This window comes from Notolabrus celidotus, chromosome 19 (genome assembly GCF_009762535.1).
Source record: "Notolabrus celidotus isolate fNotCel1 chromosome 19, fNotCel1.pri, whole genome shotgun sequence".
Lineage (NCBI taxonomy): Eukaryota > Metazoa > Chordata > Actinopteri > Labriformes > Labridae > Notolabrus > Notolabrus celidotus.
Genome location: NC_048290.1, coordinates 3,280,368 through 3,298,605, shown reverse-complemented (window position 1 = coordinate 3,298,605; position 18,238 = coordinate 3,280,368). Strand labels below are relative to the sequence as shown.

At 42.6% G+C, this 18,238-nt stretch overlaps 1 protein-coding gene across 1 annotated transcript in view; it reads left to right on the top strand.

Annotated features, from left to right (window-relative positions):
- ap3b1a (adaptor related protein complex 3 subunit beta 1a) overlaps nt 1-18,238 on the top strand; it is a 69,707-nt gene that overhangs the window by 34,086 nt on the left and 17,383 nt on the right. Inside the window, exons 20-23 of the mRNA XM_034709343.1 lie at nt 713-869; nt 2,413-2,461; nt 4,025-4,128; nt 14,807-15,035. Of these exons, the coding sequence (XP_034565234.1) occupies nt 713-869; nt 2,413-2,461; nt 4,025-4,128; nt 14,807-15,035 (539 nt within the window). The remainder of the gene's footprint in view (nt 1-712; nt 870-2,412; nt 2,462-4,024; nt 4,129-14,806; nt 15,036-18,238) is intronic.

Genomic DNA, 18,238 nt, shown 5'->3' with positions numbered 1-18,238 from the left:
ATTCCCCTCATTAATTTAACGGCTGAAAATCCCAGGCAGGCGGAGTAAACACTCATTATCAGGACAAATTGAAGAGGGACGGAGAGAGCGGAGAAAGATGGAGAAAATCTTCTTTTGACTGAACGCAACATCGAATTAATTTCACAAAGAAAAGCGGATTGATTGGTGTTGTTGTGACCGGGCCGGGTGAAGCGTTCACTTTGGATGGGGATAGAAGATTGCCCGTTTCACTTTGCGTGGTGTTCAGCAAATATGAGTCAAGTTGGTTTCGCTTGAAAGTAGGAATGGCTTTCCAACGAGGGCTTAGGAGTCACACAGGAGAACCACATGTGCTCACCTTTGGAAGGGCATTTCCCTAGTTTTGATCTGCCCTCCCCTGCTGCTTGTATCTGTTTTATTCTATTACACTGTTTTTAACAAGTGTCTGCAATTTATTCTCTGTTTTTAACCCTGTTGTTACTTTTGCTTGTTTTAGTGATGTGTTATGTTGCACTTTGAGATTTGTTCTGAATGTAAAGTGCATAAAAAATGAAATGTATTGTTATTAGTGTTTGTGGCAAAGATGCTCATTTAGGCTAGCTTTATTAGCTGACGTTTAAATCATTGTATCTCTGTGTCCTGTAATGTTTTGAAAGCTTGCTAATCTGCAGTCCTGTTCTTTGTGTTGTATAACTTGTACTGATGCAGATCTCGCTCTTCTTCTGTGTTTCAGTGACTCCGATGAGAACGGTAACGGTCCCGTCCCCCAGGCCAGCAGCTCGTCCGCTGAAAACTCGTCGTCCGGCTCAGAGTCAGACTCCGAGGACGAGTCCGACTCAGACTCTGCTATACCACAGAAGAAGAAGAGCGACGCCAAGTCCAAACCTAAGGTGAAGGAAGGAAGGAAGGGGTTAGCTAGGTAGTGTTGTGGAAGTTTTGAGTGAAGAAAGAGATAGAGACTTCTCCTGGCCGACAAGGTTTTACTTTCTTTGCAAAGAAAAGGTCAATCAACACACAAGCGGTCAGAATGAAGCATGAGGAAACCTAAACATTTATATCTGAGGAACGCCCCCTAAGGTATGCTTCACTCCCTTTTGTCTGCTGCAGGTATCGCTACCAGGACAGGGTTGTGTATCCAGGTGGGAGGTTTAAGAGGTCTAGACATCACAATTTAAAACACAAAATGACCGGGTATCTTGGTGAGAACACAAAGTAACCAAAATTACCATTACAGTAGCAGAACAGGTTCATGTGGACAGTAGAGAGTGGAGGAAGACATGCAGCAATGGGTCAAATCTAAGAGTGACTGCTGCATAAACGACTACAGCTCTGTACATGGGGTGCACACTTCAACCTCTAAACCAGTGCCCATTGTGATAGGTGATGTTATTTGACTCTAGATGCAGAAAATCAAGCTGCTCTGCTTGTTTAACGTCTTCTCAGGTGATCAGGGTGGAGCTGTAGGGAAGCACTTTGAAGAATATACATCAATGTAAACACAGTTCTTCCATGGCGTATGGTTTTTGAAATGGTTGCATGACAAAGAAACAGAAATCCTTGTAGTCTTGTTAGAACATAAATTGCAATTCAACTTATTTATCTGATGCTAAATACATGATCATACATGATTTTTAAACCAGTCTAGAGTGTGAAATAAAGTAAACAGAGTACAGAGAGTCTCTCAGTGTTAACACTATTTTCCCAGGGAGCCATCTTCCCCAGGATCCAAACCCACAGTGTGATCTAATCTCGTCCTCTATTTCTTCTTCTCAGGTCTTTCATTTGTCTCCTCTACATTCCTCGCCATCTTTCTCTGTACCTGTTATCCTCATCCCATTATTCCTCCCTCCTCGCTCTCCTTTTCTGCACTATGAAATTCTCATTTCATACAGTTTGTCATTTGGACATGGCCTATGAATTATGCATCTTTCTCTCTCTGTCTTGCTCTTGCTGTTGCAGATCTCCATTTACTAACAAGGTTTCCATCTCTATTACCAACACCTGCAGATTTGATAAGATACGGCCTCTAACTTTATTGTTTGTTTTCTGTCTCCCTCCCTCCCTCCTGTTGTCTTGTGTTTTTTACCGCCGGCTCAGTGTGGAGTATGCAGAGTGGAATTTTATGGTTCTTTATGTGACGTGTGTGTCGAGGGGTGTGTGTAGAGAGGGTGATAAAACTTGTATGTTAAAATGAGTTTTACGGGCTTCTTGTTGTTCTGCTACGTTGGAAGCTTGTGTTGTAATTCCCACAAGTCAACACCTGCAAAGATATCCTCAGGTACACAGGATGGCGTGTAGTGTGCATGACCAAATACTCCCACATGTTACAAAAGATGCAGAGTATCTGTGTTTGTGATGGATGTGTCACCACTTTTGTTTCCTACCTTCTCTCCTCCTGAATGCATTGTCATTTCTTTGTGTTTCATTCCTCAGGTGGAAGTGAAGTTGAAAAAAGAAGTCTCCTTACTGGATCTGGATGACTGTAAGTTTGCCCTTTTCTAACCCTGTCTGATTCCAACCTCCACCTCGTCCACCTGAAGTTCTTCCCTCAGCTCTCACTCTGTTTCAGCGTGTCGTATTTTTACGAATTCTGCTCACATAAACTCATTTTTTAGCATCATTAGCCTCCAAAAAGCTCTGATACCACATTTATTCTACCTGCCAAACTCCAGAGAGTTCCTGGAGAAGAAAGTCGTGCAACTAACGACTTTTTCCCCCTGTAGGCAAAACAGCCAACAAAAGTAACCTAATAACAGAGTGAGTATTTGAAATTCAGCTCCTAATGAATGCCAGCATTGTTTTCTGTTTATTAAACGTGCACACAGGCAACATAAACACTCTCTGCCTGAACTTTAGTGGTCCAGATCAAGCCCCAACAAAATCCGTTACACATTGGCTTCAAATATTAGTCTCACTCGTCTCACTTCTCTTTATTTGAACTGGAAAAATAAACTGTAAAAGATTCAACAGTTACAGATTTTGATGCTCTCTCCTTTCTAACGTGACATTTCTTTACACAGCGTAGGAAGTATCTGTGTTTGCATTTTCATGATCTAATAAACAGATGTGAACGCTGACCTTTACAACTAATGTATTTGTATTCCAAACATGAACCAGACCTTTGGATCTGTTTGCTGATAATATAGGCCTGTCAAGTATATACATGCATGCAGACACACTTCTTGAAATGCATTTATAAAAAAGAGAGTGTAACTCATCAAGCAGAAACGACTCTGTGCTTGATGTGATTAGCATCCTGCTCTCAGCGCTGTCTGCAGCATTATGTAGCATCACTGCAGAGCGTACTGTGAGCTGCACTAGAATTGGTTGACGATGTATGATAATGAAAGCGTACAAACAGTCAAGATAGAAGTGGTCTAATATCATTGCAGCTTAAAGCTCCTGTAAACAACTTGAGGTCTGTGCTGGCTTTGGTGCCCCCTGTGGACAAAGTGAGATCTCACCTGTCTTTGCTGATTCTCTCCTGTGCTTGGAAACTTTGCCGTAGAAAAAAAGGCTGTTCATGCTGCATGTTGCTATCCTGCAGCATCACTTTCATGCATTAAAAATAACTTGTATAGTAGTAACAGTATATGTATAAAATTAGTCTTTGTGCTGATGGTCCTGTTTACTTTTGAAGCTCATTATGCACCCCAATATTAATTTCCTAACCAGTTAAAATGTCCTCACAAGAGCTTTAAAAGTTCACTTTTGTTGCTTCCATACTTGGAGCAGTGATTTTTCTTCTCTTAAGTTAGTCACAGTATTGGTCTTAGAATGTTCCATGTTGTGTAGGCTCTATGTCCAACCAAGCCGCCCCCACTGTGACGGTTGATTAAAGTTATTCCTGTGTTTTCCTGCAAACCCAAATCCTTCATAGATAAATGGATTTAATTTAGTTTACAAAGAACATTAAAAACAAAAGTATATCTTTGAAGCTAAGAGTCTCTGGCCCCTCCTGATGGCTCTACAGCAAACACACAGATGCACAGAGCGATGTCTTCCTCTCCTCTAAGTGTTTACTCTGTCTTTCTTCCTCCTTCAGTCTCTCCTGCTCCCACAAACACGCCAATGTCCTCAGCCGTCTCCTCGAGCCTGCTGTCCGACCTTGAGGGCCTCTCTCTCTCCAACGTCTCCTCCACCATGCAGGTTAGTGCTTTACATGTGTGTGTGTTTGTATTAAAAACACACACACACACACACACACACACACACGGGATGACATTTCCTCCATCAGCGTGTGTTGGGAGTGGATTGTTCCTGTGTGTCTGACGCTGACAGAGCAGCACGGCGGCGTATGAGATGCTGAAATGAGCCTCTCTCCCTTGTGGAACATTTCAGCCTCAGACGCCGCCTGCTGACCTTTTCTGCCTTCTTATATTTATAGCCAGTCAGGACGGCAGCACTGCTCTGCCTGTTTCCTGTACCTCTTATAGTCTGTCTCTCTCACCCTCGCTGTCTTTTGCTCTTCCACACCCTTGAACTCTATTTCTGTGTCTCATCTAGAAGTCCACCCGCTCTGCTCCTCTCCCTCTCTCTCTCTCTTATCTCTCTCCTCCTCTCTGTCACCTTCCATCTCTCTCTGTCAGATGTTGCGTCCCTCGTGTCTCGGCGTTGTGTATATCTGATGGTTGACCTTTCCCAGTGTGACGGCTCCTTTCTCTCCCGGCTGTGGGAGCGGCTCTGTGTGTTTTGTATCTTGTCTTTCCCCTCGGGGAGGAAACGTCCGGACCGTTCTTTCTGCTGCTGCTGTGTCTATTTTGTGTCTCACAGTCACGCCTGTGTTAACTGTTGTGTTTGAGGATGTTTGATCACAATATGGACACAGTGAAACCCTGTCTTTAATATGTTAGGGGATCATAGATGTCCAGGTTTGACGTGTTTTCATACACTTTAACAAATCTTTTTATTTATCTCATAAAAGTTAAATGATAAAAATGTCTGAATACTTAATATGCCATCAAAATATGACGTTAGAAATAGATTACTTGCCAAAAAACCCCAAACATAACATTTTTAATCGATTACCAAGATGATTGATTGAAGAATAATTCAATCATTTAATTCAGATCAACTCAAAAAACTTAAAAGAGAGTAAAGTTGGGTTTTTTTATGCATGAACCTCGTCACATTCTGCTTTCTTTCTTACATAAAACTAAACATTTCAAGCTGAGTTTTAAAACGTGTTGTAAGAATTATCAGCCTTTAATTTTCTCTATCAAATGACTTCTTTCTCAAAAGAGAGAGCAGTATCATTGAAGTGATTCATGTACTTTAAAAAGTCTTCATTTATGCAGCTCTGGTTGTTGTTGTTTTTTCTCCTAAGGGGAGAACTAAGCATCACAGACACACCTCTGTACCTGCAGCTTGAGTGCTGCTTAGAAAGTTAGTGCAAGATGATGCACTAGAAGCATGCATGGACATTTTTGCTTCTAAATGGGCGTCTGTCTGATCACTTCATCATGACCTGGTTTTTTAGATTTGATGTCAGTTTTGATGTATTTAACTGCATACCCTCAGGGGAAGAAGAAAAAGAAATAAGGGAAACTGAGAAGAGAGAGATGTTAGAAAGCCAGGCTGTACGCTCTACGGAAGGGAGAGAACACAGAGAGAAGAGTCCACAGAGAGGCGTTAGAAAGAGGACAGGAAAGGCAGAGTGAGAAGCTAGTAGCTGAAGCTCACCAGTCGGGTTCAGCTGTACGCTCTACCTCCCCCTAGTCCCACATTTTTATGAGGGAAGAGAGAGGAGAGAGAGAAAACAAGAGAGAAGAGGCGTCAGAAAGAGGACAGGAAAGACAGAGCCAGGATGGGAAGTCTGATTGAACTAGTGCCAGGCTGTACGCTCTACCTCTCCCTACTGACCCATTTTTATGAAGGAGGAGAGAGAAAACAGGGAGGTTGTAGAAAGGGGACAGAGGAGGCAGAGTGAGAAACTAGTGTGGCCTAAAGCTCACCTGTCAGGTTTAGCTGTACGCTCTACCTCCCCCCTAGTCCCACATTTATTTAAAGGGCAGAGAGGAGAGAAGAAAGATAGATCACAAACATTTATCATGTTTGCACCTTGTCATTTACGATCTCTTCAGTCACATCCAGGACCTGGAGACTCAACAGACGTGAGACTGAACCCGAGAAGAGCGAGCAGATAAAATATGAATGAGCTTATAACAAAGACTACAGATGAGTCGTACTATAAATTAAAGATTGACTGACACCACTGAGTGTCTGTGTGGGATTAAAGAGTTCCTCTGATTCTTTGTTGACTTGATTTCGTTAACACCCACCGTAAGCAGGAACATCCTCCTCATCGTAGCAGAGCCCGAGCTGCTGTAAGCTTTGTGTTGAGTTACTCTATATTCAGAGTCTGCCCGTCAGTCCTACCCGTCTGTCACTCAGTGTGATTGACAGCTGCTCTCAGGCCAGCGTTTATGCAGTCTTGTTAGTCTCTCCCTCCTCCTCCTCCTCCTCCCCCTCCTCCTCAGGTGAAGGCCATGGAGTAATAGAGAATAGAAATGCAGATTAGAACAGGGAACTTTTTGCACATCAACATCTGATTTAGAGTCAATTCTATGCATAAATACATGATGGGCATCGGGATTCATAGACAAGGGTAAATAACCTCACCTTTATTCACACACGCCCCTCCCTGTGCATGCACACACTTACATATCAGCTCACACACACACACACACACACACACACGCGCGCTGGCCCCGGTGTCATTTCTATTTCTCAGCAATCTGCCCACAGAGGCAGCGAGTCTGTCTCAGCTGAGCGCTCGGGCCCTTTTAGAGAATTACTGCATGGTTATCAAAGGCATTTAGATTAACCCTGGTCACTGTCTTTGACCCACCTCCTCTCCTGTCTCCTCCTCCCCTCCTCTCTTTCTGCATGCTGCCGCTCCCTCTAATAACATTTTGACATTAGGATCTCTCACAAATGCCTCTTAAATCCCCCCCCAACCCGCCCCAAACCTCTTCCGACCGCTGTCCGTGTGTGCGGCGGGCCCGGCTGAGGCTGATAACTTTTCATTCATAATTAGCAGCCGGCGAATGGGGCTGCGTTGGGGGGAAATTGAACTGTCAGCGGCGGGGCGCAGGGCGTTTGACCCCATCACGCCCAGAGGGGGCCATCATAATTTGTTCATTTGGTGTCCATCAGGCGGGCGCCAGCTTTCCCCCTCCTCCTCCCCCGTCTCCCTCCTCACCCCTCTGACCTCCCCGTAGTGGGCGCTCTGGGTTCACGTCTAATTATGAATCAGCAGAAGGACCCCGAGAGCCACGAATATAGCAGCCCCTGCCCTGCAAACCTCCCGCTGCCACTCAAACTGCAGAGATTGCCTCTTAAATAGGAATAAATGCCCACACAGATACAGGCAGGCAGAGCAGCGGCCCACGCAGCGAGGGGACGGTTTGGGAAATGGTTTTAATGCAGCTGTGAGAAGGTGTTTTTTATCCTCGTAGTTTCAGAAACTGTCTGAGGATGTTTCTTTGTCTTTATGTAGAAGCATTTTATCTCTGTGTCTAACTTTTTAACTCAAGGTTGTTGACGTCTAAACACATCAGAGGTGATCATATCCGTCTCTAGACATCTGGATTAACGTTCATGTTCATCATTTGCTGCAACAACTAAGACTTGCACTGGTCTTAAAGAAACAGTGAACTATTTGCATGCACCTTTTATTTTGAAATCTATCTAACCACAAATGTGCAGCCTGATATTATAGGATTTGAAAGGATGCGATATAATACATACTGTTGTATATTGAATCAAAATAACATGCCAAATCCAGGCCTTTGGGGAAGACTTGCTGTGTTATTATGCAAGGGAGGATTTAGAGCCTTTAATTAAGTAAAAGTAATAAGACTATTGTTGAAAAGAACGTCATTGCAAGTTAAGGGAATGCATGCAAGGAAAACAAGGAGCAAAGGGAAGCTCAGCTAGATTCAAGAAAATCTAAGTTGTCATCTCATCATCGTGGAAGTTTTTTTACTTCCCTAGCTTTTAGAACATCTGATTTGTTCCCAGAATTATTTATGGTATTGAAGTAAAGTTAATAAAGAGGTATAAAGTGACAGATAGTGAATTGAAAAAAGAGTTTGTTTTTCACTTTTTGATGGTGTACCAACTTTAAGAAGGTTTTCAGCTAAGAGTCTGTGGGTATTTTTTGCAAGAATAGGGTCTAAATTAATAACTACAACCCTGTCATTGAAAAAAAAAATATATAATATCACTTGCTTCATGCAAATCTTTGTTCTTGTTGAAAATTCAGTCACTTAGTTGATTTTTTCCTCATAGTTTTCAACTACTTTCTCTTTTTGAAGCCGTTGGCTGCAAATTTTGACTACAAATCCATTTACTTAAAGTTTTCTGTCGATTTTGAAACTTGCATTACACTAAAAGTTTTAAGAAGAAAACAAAAACACATCGGGAAAAAATGGAAAGTGATAAAATAGAAACAAATACATGATTGAGTCGGTGCAACAGTTGACAGATCTCTGCAGTAAAGAAATGCATTAATCCAAAGTACCCTTATGGGGATACTAAGGCCTCTGTTTGAGAAATACTGAACAAGCATATTAATTGATTAATTGAGGATATAACGATCACATTAACTAATAAAGAAAATACTCACAAGTTATATTACATTTCCTGCTTCCACAGAGAAAGTGTCTGCACTTTATTAACAATACTTCCAAAGCTACATGAAGGACAATACACTTTCTAATAACACTCTTGTATTAATGCTAATCTTCTTTAATGAAAAATTCAAAAAATAATTATTCCAGAATATCTAATTTACTGACAAATTGGCGTAAATGAAGTAACCTCTGTCTGCATACGCTGGAGCGACTTCTTGTTACATTAAAGGAGTTTAAGATGGCTGTAGTAACATTTATTTAATTCAATTTGCAGTCAAGGTCTTCGTGACGTCCCTCAATTAATTGTCATCTCCTGACTGAGGGGAACAATTAGGCCCTAAAGTCAAACACATGTCCCTTACCTTAATTCTCACGACTCCTGTCGAGCATAATGAAACCCTGTCCCTGCTGTCTGAAAACACAAATGGATTTTCAATATACGCCCCATACATCTCTGCACTCCCCACACCACTTTCCTCTAAATTGGCCTTCTTCTTCTCCTCCTGTGCGCGGCACAAGGCTACCCGGCTCTGGTGAGCCCCCTTTTTTGAATATGTCAGCGGGATTTTCAGGTCATTTGCCAGAGAGGATGCTGGGAGCGTGGCGTCCGGGCTCTGAAGGTGACTGCTGTCTGTGTCATCCATCACAGGAGCTTCCTTTAAGTTGATGCATAATAGAGCCTCTCAATCAACTTCCTCTCTCATTGTCACCTCCCTCCTTTCGCGAGCCAAAGCCCAAAGAGGAAAAAAAAACAGGCAGACTGACAGAGAAGTCAAGGTTACATCCCTCTTCTTCTCTTATTTACACTTGAGGTGTTATGGGCTTGTGCTGCGGAACAAGACAACAATGGATGGGCGAGTGGAGGGGCTTGTGTGGGCGCTGATGTCAGGCTTTAACTGTCCACTGTGTCAAATTGGTGATAATAAGCGCTTTGAAGCCCGTGTCCTGTCTCCGTTCCTCCCTCCTGAGGCGACAGACAGGACCTTGAAGCAGGATGTGTCTGTCAGGGAGGTAAATCTCTGTTGTGATGGGGTGGCAAACATTATGGCCCAGCTTTATCGACACCGACTGCTCTGACACATCCAAAAGTGGCCCAATAAATTTGCAGGCGGCGGTGGCGTGACGGGCGCTTGTGAGGGCGCAGCGGCGTTGCGGCGCGGCGACAAATGTTTGTTTGACCTCCCTTCACAGGCGCTCGGGCGGTCTGGGCACGAGAGACGCTGCTGCTCTGTCAGGGGGACTGAGAGATGGTGCTGTGCTCAGACGCTTTATCCTGAGTCTTATTTGGCAGGTGATTGTTTTGGAATGTTTTATAATGGTGCCGATATGATCGCTGAACTATGACACTCCTGTGTCTACTTACCTCTGTGGAAGACTTGGATATCTGAAAACAGGTCAGAACATGCTCTCCTATTCTTACTCACACAAGGGGACAGACAAAATAATCAAAGAAAGCCTTCTTCCATAATACTTTAAACTCTCATAAACACATCTGTGGACGGAAATAAGTCAGATTTTTCTTAAAGAAATTTGGAATTTGTCCACCGGCTGAGACCAATCCACCTCTGGAACAATCAGAGCTATGAGACGGGTAATGTAGCCCTGGGCGAGGTAGCCAGTTATTACATCTGATTCAATTTGGCTATGATGTAGCATATTCTCGAACAAAATAACAGAGTCTGGCCTGATTCTTGCACCTTTTATTAGAGTGGGGAGGACAGTGGATAGTGCTGGAAACAAGGAGAGAGTGGAGGAGTGGCATGCAGGAAAGGGGCCGCAGGCTGGAATCGAACCCAGGCCAACCCCTTCATGGGCGTGCAATGTAGCCATCAGGCCAAATCCGTGCCCAGGCCTGATGGTTTTGAGGCTCGTTTGATAATAGATCACACTCAGCTTTTATACACTTCACAATGGCGTCACACAATCTCAGCTAGGTGATTATCTCCATGAACACCGGGTCAATATCTGGCAACAACTTGGTCCATTATAGGCAACGTCCTGGTCCATTGACAACACTGCATCCTATGGCTCCCTTCTCAGTTCCACACACACTCAAGTTTCCCTTAAGTTGTTGTTGCTAGCCAAAATAGATGTTTACATTTCTAACTCTCATAACCTCATACAGTTACACAATGGTAACAGCTGCACAATGCCTGAATGCCCAGCGTATGGTCTTATACGGATCTGATACCAAACCTCCCAACCATATTGAATCTCCCAATAGCTTCTAGTCCAACATGGTTTGTTAAACTGAAGCTTGGCCTGACAGTTTTGTTGCCAACACATACAACCTTTGCATAATGTGAGCTATTCAAAAATAAACATCTTGAGTGTTTATATAAAGGAGTTGATGGTGTTTGTCTGCAGCTGCATAGATAAGAGTTTGAGGTTGGCTTGTAGATTAATCTGGATCCCTCAAAAGTATGGGGGCAAAAATTAAGAAACAAAAATAAAAGTTAGCTTGAAGACGAAATAAGGTTGACTATTTTCTTTGGTAGGCTGTTGCCCCACAGCAAGAAGGTTCCTGGTTCGAATCCCTGGTCGGTCAGGTGCCTTTCTGTGTGGAGTTAGCATGTACTCCCCGTGCATGCTTGGGTTCTCTACGGGTACTCCGGCGTCCTCCCACAGTCCAAAAACATGCTCACCAGGTTCATTGATCACTCTAAATTGCTCGTAGGTGTGAGTGTGTGTGAATGGTTGTCTGTCTTCCCATGTTTGCCCTGTGATGGGTCGGCGACCTGTCTAGGGTGTACCCTGCCTTCCGCCTGAAGTCAGCTGGGATAGGCTCCAGCCCCCCATGACCCCCAAATGGGATAAGCAGTCAAGATAATGGATGGATGGATTTACTTTTGTCGTTTTGTTCACTCTTTAATTTGCACCTCGTAAGCTACAATCACACCGTTGCGTCTTCACAACTCTCCTCTCACGATAACAGAGAAGTGTTTTCACTCTCTGCATTAAACACACTGACTGAAACTCTCCTGCAGCGCTCCTGTTGCACGTCAAACTGATTCTCCATCCTCACACATCACATGACAAGTCAGAGGCTGCCTCAGAACACGCCGGCAGCGCGTCCAGCTTCAATAAAACAATGTACACTGACACTACTCCACGCCGTGAGCCGTGCCATCACGCCCGCATGTTTCTTTAGATCATATCACCAGTCATCTCTAATTACCTCAATTAGCTCTGGATCTGTTTTTTTCAGTGTCTTGTTTTTCTTTTTACGGAATGTTTTCACCCTCTGTCTTGTCACTCCTCAACTTGTTTGTGAGCCCGTTTTGTTATTTTTTTTTCAGGATGAAGCATCTGTGAGTATCACAACATCTGTATCAGTGCACGAGTGTTTAAGAGGGTGTGAACAGGCTGTATCCATCCTCACGAGTAATTAGCACTGTCACACGAGACAGACGGACGGCGTTTAAGTTGTGTTGAAGACTGGAGCAGAAACTACTCATAGTTGTCACGCTTTGTATCACTGTGTGTCTTATATTTGAGCGTGTTATGTGAATAATCTCGTGTTTGACAGCATGTTAGCTTCAGTTGTTTGTGTTATAGCGTCTATCACTCCAGTTTTATTTTTATAGAACCAAATCACAGCTAAAGAAATTTAATAAGGATTGACATAAAAGCAAGCGTACTCTTACAGAATCTATTCAGGGACCCAATTAATCCACCAATTAGTGACACTTAGCAAGAGCAAGAATAAACTTCCCTATAACTACACCTGACTGGAATCTCCTGTATATAAGGGGTCTGCTTTACTTCGGGGTCATTCACTCTAAAAACTTCCTCACTATATATTACCTGGCTTAATATCCTGCTACCAACCAACATTATCCCATAATATATCTACAACCTGACACTAAAACATGAAAGATTTTATTGATTTAAGACAAATATTCCCTTTGATTCAACTGTTGCTGACTTCTTGAAATAATAAACATTGAATTTAACATTTGAATTCACGCTAAAGTCAAACTATTGGCCTGCTTTTTCTGTTATGATTCACATTAAACCTCACGTTTTCATTCATGGTTAGAATTCCATACTCCCATACTACTTTTGGAAAGTTAGGTCACCACAAATCTGCAGTTGCAGAGTTCAGTTTCCTAGAGAGATAAGAAGGTGCATAGAATAAGATTGCTGTTACAAGCTTTGTGGGGGAAAGAGGGAATTTAAAGTCTTTTTTACATGGAACCTATTCTGGAAATCTAATATGGGAGAATAATCAGACTGTTCTATTTTTGTGCTGCAGCCTTTTTAAAGAAGCTTGTATATAGGGGTTTGTTAATGCAGCCTGGTTATGAGCCATTGCAGTAATCCAGTAGTCCAGTCTATAAAAGCTTGGACTTGATTTCTCCCCCTTTAGAGATGGGATATTCTTGATTTTGCTGTCAGACTCAAATACATTAAATTTAACATTTTGATTCACAATAAAGTCATAATATTGGCCTGCTTTTTTGTAATAAATCACATTAAACCTCACGGTTTCATTCACAGTTAGAATTTCCACCTCCCATACTAGTTTTGGAAACTTAGGGATCCACAAATCTACAGTCTCAGAGTTCAATTTCCTAGAGAGATAAGAAGGTGCATAAAATAAGATTGCTGTTACAAGCTTTGTAGGGAAAAGAAGGAATAGAAAGTCTTTTTTACATGGAACCTATACTAGAAATCTAATATGGGAGAATTATGAGACTTTTCTATTTTTGTGCTGCAGCCTTTTTAAAGAAGCTTGTATATAGGGGTTTGTTAATGCAGCCTGGTTATGAGCCATTGCAGTAATCCAGTAGTCCAGTCTATAAAAGCTTGGACTTGTTTTCTCCCCCTTTAGAGATGGGATATTCTTGATTTTGCTGTCAGACTCAAATACATTAAATTTAACATTTTGATTCACAATAAAGTCATAATATTGGCCTGCTTTTTTGTAATAAATCACATTAAACCTCACGGTTTCATTCACAGTTAGAATTTCCACCTCCCATACTAGTTTTGGAAACTTAGGGATCCACAAATCTACAGTCTCAGAGTTCAATTTCCTAGAGAGATAAGAAGGTGCATAAAATAAGATTGCTGTTACAAGCTTTGTAGGGAAAAGAAGGAATAGAAAGTCTTTTTTACATGGAACCTATACTAGAAATCTAATATGGGAGAATTATGAGACTTTTCTATTTTTGTGCGGCAGCCTTTTTAAAGAAGCTTGTATTTAGGGGCTTGTTAATGCAGCCTGATTATGAGGCATTGCAGTAATCCAGTAGTCCAGCCTATAAAAGCTTGGACTGGTTTTCTCCCCCTTTAGAGATGGGATATTCTTGATTTTGTCGTTAGACTTAAATACTTTAAATTTAACATTTTAATTCACACTAAAGTCAAAATATTGGCCTGCTTTTTTGTAATAAATCATATTATATTCTTGATTTTGCCGTCAGATTCGTCTCATCTCTCCATCTAGAGCTCCCACCATCCTGTTAAAATACCATAAAGTGTGACCAACCTGTATCCAAGTACAAAGATGTTAATTTTCAGGAGTAAAAACCTTTCTTTTCATGTCTCACAAAGGTACAAAGGTAATACAATTTCCTGTCTCTGAAAAGGTAAAAGCCCTTTTATTAGCGGCTGCGAATGGCAGGTTTGGCCCATGCAGGCACTCGTGTTTCCATTCATTAGAGCTTGTTTTTATTCAGCCGGGTTTGACCGAGCATCCAGCCCATTTCCCTCTAACTGGGCTGATTGAGGACATTTCTTAAATGGGTTCCTCTTTACCCTACAGAGTTAATGAAGGAAGGGCTGGTGGGGAGTTATCAGCCAACCCTTTGGTCCCACTCCACTCAGAAGTGCTGCATTCTTCCTCTCTGATTGGACGCCGTGAATTGGATGAATATAGGTTTATGGGAAGACCGGAGATTCTTGGATTAATCTGTCCTCTCGTGTGGACGCATTTGTGCTGTAATGTACGAGGCGTCCCTGGATATTGTGTTGATGTGGGGAGCTTTCTGCTTGCATGGACTGTTTTTCTCATCCTTCTTCTTTGCCTGAGCTCTCAAGCTTTTGTTTTCAGCAGCACTTTGTTCGGTCCGTGCCGCAGTTTATTTCTCTGATAACCACAAAGTTGTATTCGCCCCTCACCTCTGTGCTAAATCAAATGTTTGTTGACTTTAATCTGTGTTTTTATTTCCTCCCTCTAGGTCACCACTCCTTCGTTCGGCCCTGTGAAAACGTACGAGCTGCTCCACCATATGACAGGAAAAGGCCTGTCAGCCAAGTACCATTTCCCCAGACAGCCCTGTTTGTATGAGCCCAGTATGGTGTCTGTACAGGTCATACTGACCAACAGCTCGGACCACAGCCTGGAGGAGATCCACATAGGAGACCGAAGCCCAGCCGGCCTCAACATCCACTGCTTTAACACAATCGGTGAGTAAAAAGTCACTACGCTCAGAGTTTTCAGAGAATCACCTGCTTCATCCTCTAATAAAAACCTCTCTACAGATGGTTTATCTTTATACTGAGAGTACATCCAATACTGCTCCTTCATTTCTGACTTCTGTGACTGTATCCAACACTACTACTTCTTTCCCCCTGAGACACAGAGCTCAGTTGTTGTCCCTGAAAACACATCATGACCATCACTCTCATAGACTGTATAAATAATGGACGTAGTATCCGTGACGTCACCCATCTGTTTTGAAGCCAATTGGCGGCGGCAGCCATATTGGAAATGTTGAACTCAACATAACTGCTGTTGAGCGATTGTGACGTAAAGAGGCAGAGTTTGAGTCTCCTCACTAACAGCTACAGTGTTCCCGGCTGTCAATCAAGTCAGCTTTGCCTCTCATTGGAAGACTCGTGATCTCAATATTTTTCGAAATTACCTCATTATGAATAAATTCACCCCCCGTACAGTGTGTGCCGATCGAGAAATAAGCTATCCAGACTACACTCGTCTTTTGTACCAGGCTGTAAACATGTTTATTTCTGCTGTAAAGATCGGCGTTTTTTGAATGGGTGTGTATGTGGTTTCCGGTGTTTCTGCAGCCAGCCTCAAGTGGACACTCAATGAACTGCAGTTTTTAACACTTCAGCATTGGCATCAATTCTCGCGGCCTGAGGTTGCCCCTTGATCACTCTCAAAGAAGCTGATATGTTGTGTAAATTACCATGAACATGGACAGTGTTTTATTGTGAATTAACCCCTCATGCACCATCCTGCTGCAAGAAGACCGGGCGCTAAAGTCCAAAAAATGATATACACTACAAGTCAAAAGTTTGGACACACCTTCTCATTCAATGTTTTTATTTATTTTAATTATTTTCAACATTGTAGATTAATACTGAAGACATCAAAACTATGAAATAATCTGGATTACAACAGTAGTCAAATAGGGCTCTCCATTGTGTACTAACCCTACCTCTGAACAACACAACTGATGGTCTCAAACACATTAAGAAGGCAAGTCATTCTACAAATGAACTCTTGACAAGGCTCATGTTAATTAGAAACCATTCCAGGAGACCACTTCATGAAGCGGACTGAGAGAATACCCAGAGTGTGCAAAGCTGTCATGAAGGAAAAAGGGGGCTACTTTACAGAATCTAAAATATAAAACATATTCTGCTTTGTTTAACACTTTTTGTGAATTAAATAATTCCATATATGTTCTTTCATAGTTTTGATGTCTTCAGTATTAATCTAGTGTTTACAATAATTAAAATAAATATAAACCCTTGAATGAGAAGGTGTTTCTACACTTTTGACTGGTAGTGTAGATGCCTGTTTGAGTAATAATCAATCAAAGCTGCAGTAGCCAGCTAGTTCAGTAAACAATTAACCCTTCTCAGGAATGTAGTTTGAAACAAATGGGCTTCCAAACCGCAGAATTAGAGCTACAATTCCTTACTACATTTTGCAGTATTCTAAAATATTCTACATGTGCACCTCTGCACAGCAAAACCTTCACTTATCCCATCAGCCTCGGTGTCTTTGTGGCTCTTCTGCAGCTCCACCTGTAATATTATTGTCCTCCCAGACAGATATAAAATGATCATGATGTCTGAAACCTTTAAGCCTGTTTGCTATCAACTCAGCAAATAGCCCCGTCCCAGTCCCCCAACATGAAAACAGCCAATATGACTCCAGCTAATCCCCGTTCATTAGTATCGATCACACCAACAAACATGCACCATCTCCATATTTCTTCTTGTATGATCGCTCCGCTCGGGATAATGTGAAAGTGAGAGCGGAGGTCCCTCAAGATTTTCTTTTCCATGCACACACAAATGCATACACACACACACCCACACACTCACAGAGGTGGTGTGCGGCGGAGCATGTTAAAACTGTCAATTGCAGGGGATTGATTGGGCATTGAAGGAACTCAAGCAGCCAAACAGTGGGTAATTCGGATCGATCCAGCTCGGCCACTGAGCAGCTGGCTGCAGTCTGTTTGGAGAAGTTGCAGAGGATGAAAACAGACAAAGCTTTATGGACTTCTGTTTGTGTGTGTGTTCCTCAACAAATAACACACAACAGGGTTTGTATTTTACTTCATACACCTGTATGAGGACTGTAGCAGTGTGAGTTTTATTGGGACTTGAAGACTGAAGGCCTCATTCAACAACATCAGAAGTCTCAGGCAGATTCAGAACTGTTCGCACCTGTGTTCTTAAACTGACGAATGCCATGACCTCGTGAGTTTGAAGCTTGCGTTGCTTTTTCCTAATTAGCACAGGAAAACGCCTCTAATGCCCATATAAGGGCATGAGTCTGCAGGGCAGTGTGCATTCAGAGAAATCACACAGGACTGAACAGAGATGCAGAGAGACAGCAGGAATCCACAAACCCCAGTCTCAGCAGATGTGTGTCTAACATGAGTCTGGTCCTGCTGGAGGTTTCTGCCTGTTAAAGGAAGTTTGTCCTTGCCACCATAGACCTTTCTGGAGTCCCTGAGCTCCCTTGTCTCATAGGTTTGCTCTGTCCTGCTACTGTGGACGTGCCAGACTCCAGCTGCTACAACTACTCTTCATCTCCCTCTATCCCTCTCTCCAACACGGTCTCAGCAGATGTGTGTCTAACATGAGTCTGGTCCTGCTGGAGGTTTCTGCCTGTTAAAGGAAGTTTGTCCTTGCCACTGTAACTTGCTAAATGCTGCAAAGTGCTCTGCTCATGGTGGATTAAGATGAGATCAGACTGAGTCCTGCCTGTAAGATGGGACTGGATCTTATCCTGCCTTGATGTTGGGTCTTTGTTAATGATAGAACATAGAGTACGGTCTAGACCAGACAGTGATCAGTCAGCAGAGCCAAGTTAAAGGCGTTATTCCACCTCCCATCATCTTTTTAACACGTTGTATCTTCATAACAACATTTAGAAATCAGCCTTGTTTAACGTGTTTATGTAAGACCAGACAGACGGATGAGAGCCCACAGGTACACAGCACTAGAAGCCTGTTGGAGTTCAGGCCGGTCTTTGTTAGTGAGTCCATGATAGCTCTGTTTAGACCTGTTTTCCTCTGGAGCCTCCTCTCCTCTTCTCTGTCTGTTTAAAGAGTTTCATCGTGAAACATCCTCGCTGCTCCACGGAGAGAGAAACCGGCTGACCGAGGGAGCGTGGAGGATGT